The 18,982-nt window shown below is 44.5% G+C and overlaps 1 protein-coding gene across 1 annotated transcript in view; it reads right to left on the minus strand.

The window, feature by feature from the left end:
- The window catches only part of LOC146072534 (proprotein convertase subtilisin/kexin type 5-like), a 75,174-nt gene that overhangs the window by 36,936 nt on the left and 19,256 nt on the right, over nt 1–18,982 (minus strand). Inside the window, exons 7-10 of the mRNA XM_083179760.1 lie at nt 17,555–17,641; nt 16,779–16,977; nt 11,792–12,015; nt 6,122–6,364 (exon numbers count right to left, since the gene is read on the minus strand). Coding sequence (XP_083035886.1) covers nt 6,122–6,364; nt 11,792–12,015; nt 16,779–16,977; nt 17,555–17,641 — 753 coding nt within the window. The remainder of the gene's footprint in view (nt 1–6,121; nt 6,365–11,791; nt 12,016–16,778; nt 16,978–17,554; nt 17,642–18,982) is intronic.

An 18,982-nucleotide genomic window follows, 5' to 3' on the forward strand; every position in this document is an offset into this window, starting at 1 on the left:
CTTAATGATTGCTTTGGGCAACTTCTCCACCTTATCTGCCTCAAAGGGGATGCGGTCATTTGGTCTACAGCATGATGGTCAACACCATTAAGTCGACATGGGAAAAGGTCGACATGGGTCTAGGTCGACATGGGTCTAGGTCGACATGGGAAAAGGTCGACATGGGAAAAGGTCGAAAGGTCATTAGTTCGACAGTGTCTAGGTTGACAGTTAAAGGTCGGCATTGGGTTTTTCACTGATGTGAGTTGTGTTTGAAATGGTTTTCTTGAATTAAAACAATGTCTCCTTTATGAAATTGCATAGCTTGGTGTAGTAGAGATATTTTGTGAGGGGTATTGAGACCTTTGGCATTCAATGAAAGTACTTTAAGTGACATGATGCTATATAAGTAAGTCCAAGAAGTGTGAGGCTACAATAAAGTCTAATAAAGTAATGGGTAAAAAGGAGGGGGGAAAGTGAGGGGGGATAAGGAACATGGGGTTTAGGGAAAGTGAATAAGTCAACCCCCCAAGAAGGGGGGAGAGGTTCACCAAGTGGGTGCCCTACTTTAAGGGAAGGAGAGAGAAGTCTCTAAATAAGGAGTAATCCTCAGGAGGGTGCTAATTTCAGGAGATCGCAATGTGTAAAATAATACTTACGGTAATCTTGTAAATCAAGGATGAAGTGTACCTTATTAGGGGTACCTTGTTAGTCATGTAGTGGTAAGAGGGTGGTGAAAAGCCTATGAAGAGAGCCCTATCCACCCGGTAAAATTTAAGAACCTTTAATACGTAACAGTATGTGCAATAAAAATATATTACAAGTAACAAAAAAATCTAGAATAGTGGTTTCAACCCCAAAGGAAGAAAAAAAGTAATATACATTAATTACATTGTATAATGGGTATCCTATTAGAATAAAGAAAACTTGTGAGTAGGCACAGGAAAGGGGACCGAAAAAAAGTTCCACCCCTAGTATGCCCCTCAATACAACCTTGTCCATTATACATTACATTTAGAACCCTGTATATAATCTAAGAAAAATAGAATCTAAGAAATATAAATGAAACTATTGAAGATGGAAACTAAGTCCCATCCTCATGAACCACTATAGGCATCTGGAGAGGAAGCCATAAGCCGTGCAAAAGTTATTTTTCTTTAAGGTTAGAGGTAGACTAGCCTGTCAATAGCTTGTCCACCCTTGGCATTTGGGTAGGTGTAAAATATTGAGATTGCATGATTTTGTGGAAGTCCATGCAAAATCTTGTGAACCCATGATTTTCGAACAAGGGCAATGCGACTACACCATTTGCTAGATGACTACTCAGTTAGCCCTATTGACTCCTCAGTTACCCCCCTTTTGGCTTCCTCCCATAGAAAAACTCAAATGGGACCAAGACACTAGAAGCCTCCCAGACTGCAAATAACAAGTAGGAAAGAAGCTCATCCCACCATTAGTGTGTCTCAATAATCTTGCTCCACATGAATTTCAGTGTGTGATTGAATCTTTCCACAAAGCCATTAGTTTGAGGATGGTACACTGAGGTTCTGACAGAAGTAAACCTACTGTACTCTAGAAAATAACTCCAATAACTTAGCTGCAATCAGGCCCACTAAATCTGCTCTTATTTTCTGAAGAGAGACCTCTACAATTATGAAAGGAATCAATAGAGTAAACGATATTGGGATCACCACTGTCTTTAGCCACTCTGAACAGAAGGCACTTAACCAAGAAACTGCAATAAAAACACTGGTACTTGTGTAAATGCATGGCGCCCGTTAAGTAGTTAGCGTAGCGGCCCTGTCACAATCAGCGTAGTGTTCGCGCGGCTAGCATAGTTACCGTAGTCAGTCAGAAGTAGCGTAATTTTCACGCTAGCGTATTAAACGTAGTCAGCGTCCCTGTCAGAAGTAGCGTAGTGTTCCTGTAGCCAGCGTAGTCAGCGTCCCTGTCAGATATGTGTTCCTGAAACTATCCATGCCAGCCTGAAACGTGGCGAGCGCAGCGAGCCCCGTGAAGGGACGCGTTACGCATCCGCCCAACCTGTTCATACCCCCACTATCCACATCGGTGTGGAGTTGATTTTATAAAGTGTGGCGAGCGCAGCGAGCCACTATGCCCGAAGCGTTGTGAGCGGACGCGGAATACATGTACCTGCTTCTCAGACAGATGGAGAGCCTCTCCACCAGTGCCCGCATGATCCCCTCTCCGCCGCCATCCGCCATCGCAGGGGATCTGGTGCTGTGTGAGAGGTGCTCACTAGGCTTGCCATGGATGCTGCGGACAGAGCCGGGCTGCCGCGGAGTCACTACGCTAACTACGCTAGGCAGCCGTTGGGCTGTCACTACGCTAAATACGCTAGGCAGCCCTTGGGCTAAGCTGACAGCGTAGCTTAGCCTATGCTGAAAGCGTAGCGTAGCCGGGCGCGGTGCTATTTCACAAGTACCAAAACACCTGCCTAAAATAATTTGGTGTCTACCTTTTCACGGTCTTATCAGGGACTAAATCACCACACCACAGGATTGCTTGGTTTAAAAAAAAAAACTGCTTTTGCCATAATGCCTCTCCATATGTTTGTGCTTGTCTAGGTTATATAAAATATCTCAGAGCAACACAAGGCCAATATGACACCATCCACTGAAAGTACATTTTCAAAGGACCTTTTTAGAACAGGGTTTTCCAATCAGGCCTTTTTCTTTTTCAAATCAAAGTGCAAGTGGAAGATTTAACACCTCTTTCTTGATATCACTTATATGAACCTCCACAATAACATCACTATTCTAATAATGGTCTAATGAGAGAGACCCACACGGCCAATATCATGGTTATATAAATCTGCATTGATATGCATATTATATGTGGCACCCCATCAGGTGGCCAACCACTAAGGTCACAGCCTGTGTCACCCAGACAGATGACAGGGGGTTAAGTATTTCCACCAGCCTCTCGAATGGCGAACTTTGATGGACAGGCTCAGGGGAGCAAGAGGAAGATTGGCTAAGGGTGAGGCACGAAAAAGAGCAGGAAGAGGAGGAAGGTGTTGAGGGAGTGCAGTGGTGGAAGCAGGAGAAGACAGCAGGAAGGCATGCGTGCAAGAGAAGAGGTGGTGGTTATCTGGCCCTGGAGTGTCTGTATATGGAGAGGCGGAAGGATCAGAGGCGCTGCAGGCATTGGGGCTGGCAGTGACAGAGGTGTGGCTGAGTGCGGCAACGTGAAAGCGCCCACACTAGCGCAACATGTGGAAGAGGGAGAAGCAGACTGCCTCTGAGAGGCAGCGTATGGCTGGAGCTGGCAACTACACACCAGGTACTCCGTGCACTTTACCACCGGGAAACCAGGGCCCCAAAAGGGGAAGCATATTGCCCTTATTCCATTCCCCTTGGAAAGAGAAGTTGGGTGGACACAGTAACATAATAAACCCTGTGCACAGGTCAAGTTTCAGAACTCTGGAATCTGGGAAAATAATTATACTCAGGTAACAGAGTTTTATTCAGATATGTTGCTTTTGCATAATATTTATATTCTGTTTGTAGTGGATTACTGACACTGCCGAGTCAAGCTGGGTGTAGTAAAAATTCCCACCAGATGTTACATACTGGTTGCCATGTTGGTAACCATTGATATCATCCAGCAGTGCCACCAGTAGTCACCAAAAGTATCTCATTGTGCATAGACTTGAAAGCTCATCAGCATAGGGGTAGAAGGGCCTAAATTCCTGATGACAAGGGACATGAAGTTTACTGATACAACCGAGACACCCTTTCAAGAAGGCTTGTTAATGTTTAATGGGCTGTGGACCCAGGGTGATGCAGTAGTATCACCAATCCATTGGACTCATGATTAGGGGTAAATTATATCACTATGGCATTATTGTTACTGAGTAATGTATGTTATGAAGGTAAGGGAGCTGGCTTAGAGTCACATCAAGAGAAGTGCACAGAATCGATGTCAGTCTATCGTTGAATAAAACTGAAGCAGTTGTACCACAGCGTGTAGTATAACACACCGACAGTCGGGATTCCGACAGTCATTAGCACGATGTCGGAATCCCAACTGCAATGCAGGGGGAACGCAACGAAGAACCTTGCGGGCTCGTTGCACTCGCCATGCTGCGGGCACAGTGGCTCACTGTGCTTGCCACCTATTTTATTATCCCTCTATGGGGGTAGTGGACCCCCACGAGGGAGCAGTCGGGATTCCAACACTGGGGTAATGACGGAATCCCGACTGTCGGTGAGTCGTCCGGCACCCGTACCACAACATTTGTACCCTGTTCTTTGCTTGAGAAGTTTTCTCCCCAGCTACTGGAGTAAAAGAACCTGAGTCGAATCTACCATTATCTGGGGAAACTAGAGGTGAGCCGTATTCAACCCCTGCCCATGTATCACATATGAACTGACCTTTGTCCTACCAGCGCTTCAGAAGTAAGCCAATCCATGTGATCCCTCCTCTTATATCTATGGAATTTAAAGGACTTTCCTTAAGACAAAAACTGCTGTGAGAAAGGAAACATCTCTCCAAAGGTCACTTTGGGTACCTGTTCCTCAGGCAACACATAAGCACAAATGTTAAACTAATGATGACCAATTAATACAGTGGATGCTAACCATGGACACACACAATTTGTCAGTATTACCACTGATTATAAAAAGGGACCATAGTAATAGGATAGGTCAAACCTCTACATGCACACAGCAGATGCGAACTAGCTCCAGGGGCAATAAACACTCTGGGGAAAGCAAGTTCCTTTGTTCCAGGTAGTAGCAGAGCCAAAGTCTACAAAATTCTTTACTAGTCTGTCTCCAATCTGTACAGTCTTCTTCAGTGGTGGTAAAGACCCAGGAAAAGTAACAGCCCATCAGCAGACACTTCTATTCTTGATGTCCAGATTAACCACATCATGAACACACCTGAGGTGAAGGAACTGGGAATATCACAAACTCCATACTGTGGACTTTTGCAAAGCCAACAGCAATCATCATCTACCCTGTACAGCGATTTCAGTGACAAACAGCACATAAGAAGGAATGAAATTGGGGAACTGGAGCCTTTCCAAATACAGGCTGGGTAACAAAGGTCAGTTTCAATTAGAAGAGGCAAGAGAGGTTCTGTATGTTTTCACTTGCAATCAAAACATTCTGCACTAGCTGGATACAAACCCACAATGGATACAGACCCACAATGGATACAAACCCCCAATGGATACAGACCCACAATGGATGCAGACCCCCAATTGTTGGCTTAATACAGTCTTAGACACCGTGCAATATTGGCAAGAATAATTGCAATAAACTATTTTGGGAAGTAGTGTAACTGTCACCACTGCTTTAGCTGCATTTCTCCTCTGTTCAATTTCCTAAAATTCCTAGTGCTGTTTCTGCAAAATATCCCAAAAATGCAAAATACACCCCATGGTGGTTTGCTTAGGACCTTTTGAACAGGAAACTAATTTGTGTAGTTGCAAGGTGCACTGATAAAGTTGAAATATAATAAAACATAACTTTTATTAACAAACGATAAAATATTGATTACCCTCAGGAGAACGAAACCCAAATCGTTTAGAAAATTGTCCTTTCATATGGTAATTTTAATATTTTGCCATTTTATGGGTTTTCCCTTAAATACAAATATGTGGCCGAGGGGACAGAAATCATTTGCCGACCATGGGATGATTTCTCTCTCCTTGGGAAATAAAAGCCAGTCTGAAGAGGGAGCGGGCGCTGACGTCCCGTAATGTCAGCCGCTTGCCCCCAACAGGCATCAGCCTGCCTGTGTTCCCAGGAGAACATCCAGCATTTTCATGGGGGCGCCCATAAAAGCTAGGCGTTCCCCCTGTTCTGGCTCTTGCTGTCTCATTCCCTCCCCTACCCATACAAACGCCTCTGCGCTGTGATAGTCCCCAAAGATGTTCACACAAAGGCGTTCGTACAAAGGCGTTCGTACACATGCACAAATACACACATGTGCAGAGCCGTACCAGCGGTCCCCAGCGCAAATATGCTGGGGGCCAATCACTAAATAATCAGGCCCATTATGTCATACAGAGATTAGATTGTGAGATTTTTTTTACTAATTATGCTAATGACAATAATAGAATCTTTTTAAAACATGTTACAGCTTTGGAATTGGAAACAGATCATACCTTGGCATTCCCTGAGTCCAAAGTTATAAAACGTTCCTATGGGACAGCTAACGAGACATCTCCCCTGGTACAGCTTGGGGTTAGTAGAGGGACATGTCTCGCAGTCATCATCTGATGTTCCAGAGCAGGTTTCACAGCTCATGTGACAGGAAACACATCTTCCAGCATCAAGATCCTCATAGTAGCCACCGGGACATGTAGCCTTGCAGGTGCCATTGAAGAGAAGATATAAGTAACTGCATTCTTTCAAGAGGAAACAGAGAAAACATTTAGCAAATTGCCTACTTGGTAGCTCTTCATGAATATTTCAGCCGTTTCGGTTTTGCTGTCAGTCTATTTTTTGCATGTTGTCTTCTTTTTAATGTGTGTATTTGTGTGTGTGTGTGTGTATGCTCGCGCGCACGGTGTGTGTGTGTCTCTGTAGTTTACCATAGAATAAATTCTTATGTTTCCTTGATATTTTCTTAATCTCACGTGGACGAGATGCCAGGGGTCAGAATACCGAAGCCAGCATCCCGATAGGGGATAAGTATACTTATATTTATGTGAAATGGGGATGCGAGGTCAAATGAGTGATGTGTTGCCATTATGACTATTTTAGCAGCACATGGCTATCATTGCTTGTAACTGAGGGGTAGATTTATTAAGCTTGGTGAAGTGATAATGTGTCTGTTTTTACCAACGGCCAATCAGCACCTACCTGTCATTTTTCAAACCAAGTCAGTAACTTCACAGTTAGAAACTGATTGGCCCTTGATAAAAACCAGACACTTTGGGGGACATTTACCAAAATGGATTTGTAGAAAAAAGGTGTATTCGTAGGCAGAAATACACCTTTTTTTTACGAATTTGTATTTTCGGGATTTACAATCCCAAAAATACACCAATTCGTATTCCTAAAGATGGAACATTCGTATTTGTATTTACAAATACGAATGTCTACACCATCGATAGGATACGACAGAAATCACCATTCAAAAGAATGGTGGTTTCTGATTTACTAAGCAGCCGTACTGATAATACGGCTGCTTAGGGGTGTAAAACACCCACGCAAATACGACAGGAAAATAGAACACCATTTTCCTGTTCTATTTGCGTTTTAGCCTGCACGGATCAGTCAGATCCGTGCAGGCTTCGGTGTAAAAAAATAGAAAAATTAAATAAATAAAAAAAAAACCAGCGTGGGGTCCCCCCCACATCCGAAACCAGCACCAGGCTGACAGAGCCTGGAGCCGGTAATTAAAAATCAGGGAACCCGACAAATAGGGGTTCCCTGATTTTTAACAACCAGCCCCAGGCTCCTGCTCTGGGGCTGGTTCCCAAAATACGGGGGACAAAATGACTAGGGGTCCCCCGTATTTTAAGAACCAGCCCCAGGCAAAACCAGCCAGCAGGGTAATGCCACAGCCGGGGGGAGACTTTTTATGCAAGCCCCCCCGGCCAAAGCATTAACCCTACCGACCAGTCAGCCTGGCCAGGGGCCCTGGGGGAGTGGGGACCCCCCAATAAAAGGGTCCCCCCCCTCCAGAACTTACCTGACCAGGCTGAAGCCTGGTGCTGTCCTCGATGCCCCTGGGCGGTGGGCATCGAGCTGATAGCGGTGTAAAAAATAGAACAAACGATTGTTTTTTACTGTGGCACTACAAGTGCCAGCAAGCCTCCCCAGCAAGCTGGGACTTGGAGAACCACAAGTCCCAGCCTGCTGGGTATTAAAGGGCCCGCTGGGTCTTGTAGTGCCACAGTAAAAAAAATAGTTAAATAAAACACACTGACACCCATTTTAAATAAAAGTTTAATACACACATTACACACATACTGATACTTACCTATCTTGATCCCGTTGGTAGGTCGCTGGCTCCGGTGTCGGCGGCTCCGTGTTGGCGGCTCCGTGTCGGTGGCTCCGAGGTCGGAGTCCTGTCCGAGGATAATCCATGTTGGACCTGTGGAAGGAAATCCAACTCACCCAGGTCCTCCATGGATGGTCTTCTTTCTTCATCTGTCGACATCCAGGTCTTCTGGCTGCTGCTGACGACTTCCAGCAACTGCCGGCATCTCCCGCGACGCTCCCCGGCTTTCAGAGCCGGAGAGATCCTTCCTCTTCGTCGTCTGGGCTCAGAATGAATTCTGGCCAATCAGGAGCCGCCTAGCCGCCTAGCGGCCAATCAGGAAATCAGGGCTGGATGTCGACAGATGAAGAAAGAAGACCATCCATGGAGGACCTGGGTGAGTTGGATTTCCTTCCATAGGTCCAACATGGATTATCCTCGGACAGGACGCCGACCTCGGAGCCGCCGACACGGAGCCGCCGACACGGAGCCGCCGACACCGGAGCCAGCGACCTACCAACGGGATCAAGATAGGTAAGTATCAGTATGTGTGTAATGTGTGTATTAAACTTTTATTTAAAATGGGTGTCAGTGTGTTTTATTTAACTATTTTTTTTACTGTGGCACTACAAGACCCAGCGGGCCCTTTATTGCCCAGCAGGCTGGGACTTGTGGTTCTCCAAGTCCCAGCTTGCTGGGGAGGCTTGCTGGCACTTGTAGTGCCACAGTAAAAAACAATCGTTTGTTCTATTTTTTACACCGCTATCAGCTCGATGCCCACCGGCATCGAGGACAGCACCAGGCTTCAGCCTGGTCAGGTAAGTCCTTTATTGGGGGGGTCCCCACTCCCCCAGGGCCCCTGGCCAGGCTGACTGGTCGGTAGGGTTAATGCTTTGGCCGGGGGGACTTGCATAAAAAGTCTCCCCCCGGCTGTGGCATTACCCTGCTGGCTGGTTTTGCCTGGGGCTGGTTCTTAAAATACGTGGGACCCCTAGTCATTTTGTCCCCCGTATTTTGGGAACCAGCCCCAGAGCAGGAGCCTGGGGCTGGTTGTTAAAAATCAGGGAACCTCTATTTGTCGGGTTCCCTGATTTTTAATTACCGGCTCCAGGCTCTGTCAGCCTGGTGCTGGTTATGGCTGTGGGGGGGACCCACGCCGGTTTTTTATTTTTTTATTTATTTATTTTTTTACACCTTGCAGCCTGCACGGATCTGATTGATCCGTGCAGACTGCCTACAAATAATTCGTATTAGCAGCCGTATATACGGCTGCTAATACGAATTCCTACGACATCGGAGGGTTACAAAGCAGTCGTATATGACTGCTTTGTAAATCCCCCTCCGGAACACGACTTTGCATACGACTGAAACAGTCGTATGCAGTCGTAGGGAAAATACTAATACGAAAAACTAGGTTTTTCATATTAGTAAATTTCCCCCTTTATCACTTCACCGAGCTTAATAAATCTGCCCCTGAATTGGCTTCTCGGGGTCTTTTTTTTTGAATGTAGCACATGTACATTGCTTCAGTTTTGAATGTAGTTCCAACTCCTGTGTATGAAGCAGTGATAAGAGTGGAGTAGCGTGCCAGTGGAGAATTATGCCATGGCAACCAATCAGCTGCTACACATAATTTTACATAATGATAAATGTCATTTCAAAGCTGATTGGTTGCCACTCCTAACACTGCTTCATGCATCTACCTCACAGTTCTGTTAAAGCAAACTGTCCCTGCTTACAGCTTTATTGGCATTTTGTTTTTATCATGCAAAAATGTAATTATATTGTGATAGATTATCCAAGGCCATATTATCCATAAGGCTGACTAGGCTGAAACCTAGCCCCCCCCCCCCCCCCCCTTTTTTTTTTTCTACTGAGGCACTGTTAGATGTGCTCTAGAGCTACAATGGTTAAAGGCAGTATGCACACTCCGAGCAGTAGCAAGACATACTTGTAGTAGGCTGAGGTTTGTTTCGAGACAGTAAGGGGGGAAAACGGACAGGGGACCAATAGCGTCCTGACTTTAATGATAAAAAAGGAAGAATGATAGCCCTGTGAGAAAAGAGGTCAGCAGACTTTGGGCCTGATTCTGGTTGACTCAGTAAGCTGAGATCTTCGAGATTAGATTGCCCCACCGCCGTTTCCCCTTGCAACCATATGAGGGGTAGTGTAACGAAGACACCTCCCCTCTCATGCCGCTGCTGCAGGAGAAATCATACTTGCACAGCCATTTTCCGATTTCTCCAGAGATGTTCAATCAGATTCAAGTCTGGGCTCTGGCTGGGCCACTCAAGGATATTCACAGAGTTGTCCTGAAGCCACTGCTTTGATATCTTGGCTGTGTGCTTAGGATCATTTTCCTGCTGAAAGATGAACAGTTACCCCAGTCTAAGGTCAAGATCGCTCTGGAGCATGTTTTCATCCAGGATGTCTCTGTACATTGCGGCATTCATCTTTCCCTCTATTCTGACCTCTGAAACCATATGGGAGTAACTGTGTAGAGAATTTAGTTTTTCATGGTCTAAGAGTCCATCAGGTTCATTTGGCAAACTCCAGGCAGGCTGCCATGTGCTTTTTACTAAAGAGCGGCTTCTGTCTGGCCAATCTACCATACAGGACTGATTGGTGGATTGCTGCAGAGATGGTTGTCCAGTTAAGCTGTAGAAATATCTCAAAGATGATCAATGGAAACAGGAAACATCTGAGCTCAATTTTGAGCTTCATGGGAAAGGCATAGTTATTTTATTTTTTTTTTAAATTTGCTACAACCTCCCAAAAACTTTTTTCACGTTGTCAGAATGGGGATTTTTGAGGGGAAAAAATGTATTCCATTTTGAAAAAAGTAACATAACAAAGTGTGGATAAAAGTGAAGCGCTGTGAATACTTTCCGGATGGACTGTAGCTCCAATTGTAATACTGTTAAACACACGTGTATGGACACTCAGGGATTCGCCATTCAAACTGCCCATGTGCATGTAACAAAGTTTTATACAACTGGCATGTAGGATCTAATGCTTGTGGTGTGTGAAGGAGACTTTGGCTTTAGGCTGCCCAGCTGGCACTGAAGCACAATGTACATAAAGTAATGGTTTCATCAGTAAGTTACATTGGCACAGCCATCTGGCAGTCACCTTAAGAACTTTACTCCCCACAGTACATCAGGACGGTGATAGCTAACAAGCATGGAATAAATTAGGCCATCTTTTTTTATTTTCCTTGGCTGTCATCTGAAAGTTGCCCCCCAGTGCCCTGGTATGTGTAGCAGCTGATTGGTTGCATGCAGGCTAATCAGCCTATTGGTTACTCAGGCACTGTGCACCACTGATAAAGCACTAATGCTCTGATTGTGGTGCAGGGTGGCATAATATAAAATACTGAGGTACTGTAATAAACTTGCAAATTCTTTTGTATGTATGCTGCTCTTCTGCTGTGCAACTGGAAGGCAAAAAGGGTATGCCACGTATATGATGACTCACATTTATCTAAGGAATGTAATGATATAATACATTATACGTTCCCTGAAAACTCACCTCTTCAGGCAAGCCTATCATATTTAAGTTCTACACGCATAACCCTCTGAGGCACTTATGTATTATATAGCTTCCCTTCTGGACTTGTAACTTGTTGGGACTGCTATGCTATTACTGGTGCCTGTCCTTGTGTTTCCCTCCTATTTCCCTATAGATTGTAAGCTTGCAGCAGGGCCCTCCTACCTCCATGTCTGTCTGTTGTTACCCAGTTTGTTTTATCACTGTTTACTATTGTAAAGCGCAACGGAATCTGCTGCGCTATATAAGAAACTGCAAATAAATAAATAAATAAATTATACATCATCATACATACCAAGACATGTTTTGTCATCTGCACAGATAGTGCAGTGTGATGGACAATGCTTGCAGAAGCCATCATCATCTGGATAATACCTCAGGGAGCAGTTTAGAAGGCACTTGCTGTTCTCCAGGTACAGGCCATCCACACACGACAAACATTTGGCTTTCCTTTCATCACAAGTCCAGCAGGAACCATCACAAGGTTCACATAAGCCCTCAGAGTTTTCAAAGTAAGCCCTGCATGAAAAACAAAATACATTTCTAAGACTTCTACAATATAATACTGACATCATTGTCAGAAGAAAAACTGTTAATTCAAAATGTTACAACTTTTACTATCGGTTGCACCCATAGGCGAATCTAGGGGGGTGGTCCGGGGGTACACAGGACCACCCATTAGCCCATTCATTTTGTAGCTGAGGGATAGGGCTTTCCAACGAACGCAGGGACGCCGGGGCAGCAATTTTTTTACACAGGTACCACCCCTCCCTCCCCCCGGCACTGGGGCGCCCCCACCCCGACTCGCCTGGGGCGCTCCGGTGCCTTGCACCGGCCCTGTTGGTGCAGATGTATTAAGCCTTAACAAGAGATAAATGCAAGGGTGATAAGGAGAGAAAAACGTCCAGCCAATCACCTGCTAACTGCCATGTTACAGGCTGTGTTTGAAAAAAGTCAGTAAGGAGCTGATTGGCTGGACATTTATCTCTCTTTATCACCCTTGCATTTATCTCTTGTTAAGGATTAATACATCTGCCCCATTATATCACGCATTGGGGCAGATGTATTAAAACTTAACAAGAGATAAATGCAAGGGTGATAAGGAGAGATAAACGTCACTGCTAACTGACTTTTTTCAAACACAGCCTGTAACATGGCAGTTAGCAAGTGATTGGCTGGACGTTTATCTCTCCTTATCAACCTTGCATTTATCTCTTGTTAAAGCTTAATACATCTGCCCCATTGATAATTGGAATGGCCTCCTTACCGGCCTTCCTAAGAAAAGACTCTCACCACTACAATCCATTTTGAATGCAGCTGCGAGGCTGATCTTCCTGGCTAGACGATCATCGTCTGCTGATCCGCTCTGTCAGTCCCTCCATTGGTTGCCTGTATATTACCGTATTCAATATAAAATACTTCTACTTACATACAAAGCCATTACTCTGACTACACAGACTTAATATCTCTTTGCTTATCTCAAAAATATATCCCCACCTGACATCTCCGCTCTGCACAAGATCTGCATCTCTCATCCACACTCATTACTCGCTCCCACTTACACTTGCAGGATTTTTGTCAGGCAGCACCCACCCTATGGAATGCCCTTCCACGCACACTAAGACTCTCCTCTAGCATTCAAACTGTCAAGCGTTCCCTGAAAACTCACCTCTTCAGGCTAGCTTATCATATTCAGGACCCCCACACAACCTCCAGTAGCATTCATATCTAATTGCATCCCATCAGGACCATCTAGTAATCTGATGGGACTGCCATGCTATGGAATTCTATCCTTATGTTTCCCTCCTATTCTCTCTATAGATTGTAAGCTTGCGAGCAGGACCCTCCTACCTCCATGTCGGTTTGTAGCTACCCAGTTTGTTAAATCACTGTTGTTTCCAATTGTAAAGTGCAACAGAATATGTTGCGCTATATAAGAAACTGTAAATAATAGTAATTATAAATGCTGTAGTTAAATGACCACAACATTTTTTTTAGGTAGCACTCCCCACTGGGCAAGTTTTTTAGGGGGAGTGCCACTACTGTCTCTCCCGGGGCCAGGCAGCACTGCTGAGCACTCCATCAGCCGCTGCCCGGCCCTACCCCCAGCAACCTGGCTGTGTGAGGCATGACATTACAAGGTCCCGCCGCACACAGCCGGAGGGAATCAGGTGGGGGCGGCCAGCCGGAGCTCGGCACCTTATCTCACCATTCAGCTCAGCGGCGCTGCCCGGCATTAGGTAGCATAGACCCTGGTACTCCCGAGAATTTTTGCCAGCCTGGGCACTGGAGCACAGCTTGGAAAATTCTCGGGAGCACCATTGATTGAAGGGGTAAAGCTACTTGAAAACTTCCAATTGTCTGCTTAATCATTCGGGGGGGGGGGGGGGGGGGGTATAGGGTTTTCTGAGCATTCTCAAATTAAAGTAAGGATTTTATCATTTTATCACCCTGTATGAGAAGCAGCACTGCTCGGAATGACACCCAGCAGCCTGCAAAGCCACCCAGAACTCTGTAGGCATAGCACTCTTTTGGGGAGTTTAGCTTTATCCTGTGCCATGTTCTCCCCATCCACTTGTCATGAGGTTTCATCATGTCACATGTTCACGGATAGAGTGGTACAGAGCCAACATTTCTACCCTGATATGGCTGGGCATTTCTGTGCATATTTACAAAATGTGGTTACTAGTAAACCGTTTGTTTGTTGCTCATAAAAACCACTAAAATATTTGCTTTCATTTCCTACAGTGCTCTGGGACAACAGCAGTTAATACAGTATATGCTAATGACATGTAGAGCTAGCTACATTGTTTATCTGTCATGAGACAAAGTGAGAGAGAGAGACAGGGAGAGGGAGAGAAAGAGAGAGAGAGAGAGAGAGAGAGAGAGAGAGAGAGAGAGAGAGACTAGTATGTATATCATGATCACAGATGACATTTTGCAATATGAAAAAAATTGTAGTGTTAAATATGACCAACAGGTGGTGCTGTAGAACCTTTCTTATCTAAGCATACTGTATACTGTACTTAATTCTTAATGTATTACATATTGCAGCTTGTAGATTATGCTATTACAGGATCCATTTACAATGTTCTGCATTCCAATTATTTTATGTACTGTATGCTTGTATTCTATACATGTATGGAATATCTAATGTGGCTGTACTAATTCTGATGTTCATTCATTTTATCCCTATTACTATAATTTAGTATTATATTTGTGAACATATCACATAGCACTGTACACTGAGGAGATTATGGTACAAATAAATAACATACAGTGACATATTGCAGAATGTTACTGCCCATATCAGCTTACATCTTAAACTGGGTGCACACTATGATATTTCTTACTGATATACAATACAATAAAACAGATACAATAACAATATTGTTAATAATATTATCATCAGGGTCTGATTAAAGGTTCCTGATGCCCTAGGACAGTGGTCTCCAACCTCTTTTGGGGCGTGAGCTACTCAAGACAAAATAAACCACCTGAAGAACTACAGGGAAAAAAAATCTGCAAAATAATCGAAAAATGACCTTTACACATTATGCCACACACTGTAATGCCCCTGACACATTATGCCACATACCACAATGCCCCAGACACAATATGCCACACACTGCAATGTCCAATATGTTGCATACATACCTCCAAACGCTGAAGGCAGAGGAGAAGGGACATCTGCACCTGCCGAAATTAGGGGGCATGACCTTCTATCGTGGTACTCCTGCGAGGCCACATGCCCTATTTTTTCCGCTATGGGGGCATAGCCAGTGCTCTGAGAGCTGCTGGGCATGCCCCAAGCCTCTCTGAGTAAACGCTGTGCCATATATACACATGCCACCAGCAGTGCCAGTTGCACAATGCCCCAAAAACCTACAGTTATGCCATAAACACAATGCACCCCAGCAGTGCCAGATAAACAATGCCCTCCCGATTGTGGTGCCATTCTGAATAAATGCTCAGGTGGTTCTGTGTGCGCTCGTTATAGGCGCGCGCCAAAAAATGAGTGTAGCCACATGCCATATGGGGTGCGGCCAATGAAAATGGGGGTGTTATACACATATGCCCCCAATAGTGCAGTGTCAGATATACATATGCCAAATAGTGCCAGATATACATATGCCCCCACGGTTCCAGATATGCCCCCACAGTGCCAAGTATACCCCCACAGTGCCAAGTGTGCCCCCACTGTGCCAGATATGCCCCAATAGTGCCAGGTATGCCCCCAATAGTGCCAGGTATGCTCCCACTGGGCCAGCACTCACCAGAATTCAATGTCCCCCCTGCTTGCTGGCTGGCCTGCTTGTCTGCTCTGTGTGCTCCGTCTCCTCCTCATCTGCCGCCGCTGCTGCTTCCCTTCGGAAGACAGGGGAGCAGCACATCACGCGTCTCTCCCTCTTCCCCCTCACTTCCCTGTGACTGGGCCATCAGCAAATCAAAGCTTGCGGGCCGTCTCCTGATTGGCTGATGGCGGCCCTGTCACAGGGATACACACTGAGGGGAAGGAGAGACGTGCGATTCGCTTTCCTCCCCTCAGAACTAACAGCAGCAGTGAGCAATGGAGGGAGGGACAGGCGGGGTCAAGCCACCTGGATCGCTACCGCAAGCTACCAGTAGCTCGCGAGTGAGGGGTTTGTGACCACTGCCCTAGGATAATACATAGGTAGCTTCCCTTGTAATACTGCTAAACACACATGTATGGGCAATCAGGGATTCGCCAGTCATACTGTCCATGTGCATGTAAAAAAAGGTTCTACAACTGGCACGCACTGTAGGATCTAATGCTTGCAGCGTGAAAAGGAGACTTTGGCTTTAGGCTGCCCTAGTGGCATTGTAGCACAATGTACATAAAGTAATGGTTCCATCAGTACATTACATTGACACAGCCAACTGGCAGTCACCTTAAGATCTTTACCCCCACAGTACATTGCGATGGGTTATAGCTAACAAGCAAGGAATAAATTAGGCCTTACTTTTATTCCTCGACTTTCACCTGCAAGCGCCACCCCCCAATCCTAGAACCCTAGGCTGCAGACTGATCTGCCTATTAATAAGGCACTGATTATCGTGCATAGCATCTAGCACTATATTATTAGAGCAATATAATTTATGATATCGCTCATGGTGGAATAGTATAGTGTGTGTACCCATTCTAAGGCTGGAAACATACTTTACAATATATTGGACGAAGTTGTGATCTGCAAGGGATCGCAATGACAATCGTAAGTGTGTACCCCTAGATCTACACATTTTACTAGGACATAACTTACTCTGGACAGTTGGAGAGGCACCTTCCTTCATGAAGAAATAAGCGATGACCTTGGGTATTACATTTGAGGCAGTTATCGGTGCTACCAGCACAACTTTCACAGGTCACCGAACACTTCTCACAGGTTTGACTGAAGGGATCTCCAAAGAATCCTTGTGGACAACTTGGGACACACTGGTTTTCCTCATCCAGAAAATAACCTAGTACATAATAATGTCTTTAGAAACTCCTCTTGGTATGCTCTGTCTGTAAATTACCACATTACACTGGAAGAATATGAATTACTAACAGAGGCATAACTCTGGGAGGCAATGGAGCCATGTGCCCCCGGGCTCCTGCTTCCAAGGGGCACCTATCCTCTCCTACAAGTTTGAATTAGTTAATTAAAAGCCACCGACTTCACTTCTGTGGCTGACTCCCCCTCCAAGCAGGACTATCGATTTCACATTCTCTTTATCTTAAACATAATTTCCATATATTTATCTTGACTCCGGACAACTCGGGTGAACTTACCCCACTGATTACTAAGATCATTGCGTATGTACGTTTAAAACTTTTTCATTTACTTATAAATATCCCTAAGAAGACTGAATGAGTCACGATTTATTCTCAGTTATCAAACACAATTGCAGCAGTTAATATTAATACATTATGAAAATGAGGAAAGAATAGATAAGGATTCTAATATAAAAAAATGTTCATTGCAGGCTATATAAACATATTAAATAGACCTTTATATACTTTCCAATATTGGTATAGAGAAGTTTGTTACTATACCAGAATGGCAAGAAAAGCAGTCCTGTGCTTGGGGGCCAAAACAGCTTTGACAAGACAGCTCACAGGCGTAGCACTTGCCATCTACAACTTGGGAATAAAACAAACAATATTAATATATGTATTGAATATTTTTAAATTCAGTGGTTTATGTCTACTGTACTTCATATTGTGTATATACTCTCATTCAACCCATATGGAGATATGGGATCTATTTAGCCCAAGTTCAAAAAATATAATTTGGGCCTCCCTCCTCTACTCTATCCCAAGTTCACAATATGCAACAGGACAGTGGGTATGTTAGGGAGATGCAAAGGGTGACAGGGAGAGGCAGAGTGTGATAGGGAAAAACAGTGGGTGACAGGAAGAGGGTGGCAGGGGCAGCAGTGGGCTCCTCAATCTTCAGGGGCCCCGGAGCACTGCACCTGCTGCACCAATGGTCCGCACACCCAACAAGCAGCAGCACTCAGATGTTCAACAAAGTGATGTTATTGGATAAAATATAGCGTGACATACCAACGTTTCGGGGATATGTCATCCCAATGTCACCCCAACATACTCATTTTGACAAATTTGATTCAATAACATCACTTAATTAAACATTTGACTTCCCCCACTTGTTTGTGTTGGGACATTTTGTGGATGATCCAGAGGGCACCGAAGACAATATTCAGACAGACGTGGGTGCCGATCCATTTGGACATCTATATATGTGTGTATAGCAGCATGTACAAACAAAAGATGCAATAGATGCAAACGCATATGATCCAGGTAGTTTAAACTTTATAACCAATGGACAAGTCGACACTCCAACCGGACTTGAAACAATGGCAAGTTGAACCACTATTTTCTTTGCAAAGTCCCATTAGAGTGGTGCCTTGTGTGTATGTATAGTGTAGTCTAAAAAAAAAATCATCATTTTTTTTTTTCACATAAAGATTATACACATATTTGTACCAGACTACAGACATGTTTATGATTCAGGAACATAACAACCTGTAGTAGGTTCAGTTTTGATCAAGATCAAGATCATTGCATATCATTAACTGAGAATATATAAATTGCATAGGGCCTTGATGGCTAACCTTGACACGCCAGATGTTTTTAAACTATACATCCCAGCATTCTATGCTTCAGTTTTGCTATTTTGGCCATGCTAAATCTGATGCAGAGCATGCTGGGATGTGTAGTTCAACAACAGCTGGAGTGTCAAGGTTAGCCATCAAGGGCATAGGCCATAGGAGTCCTGTCACTGTAGCAATATTTCTATCATCCAAAGAAATTCCCAAGTTGTATACAAGCACATGGTTAATTCTAGCATACATGAGAGAGAGTTCAGTGGTGGACATCTATCAGATTTATCTGTCATATCTCATTGGTCTAACTATAGCAGATGTTACCTAACACAGTCCCCTAAACACACAAACAGTC

This window comes from Crinia signifera, chromosome 4, assembly GCF_055691185.1.
Source record: "Crinia signifera chromosome 4, ASM5569118v1, whole genome shotgun sequence".
In the NCBI taxonomy this organism is placed as follows: domain Eukaryota; kingdom Metazoa; phylum Chordata; class Amphibia; order Anura; family Myobatrachidae; genus Crinia; species Crinia signifera.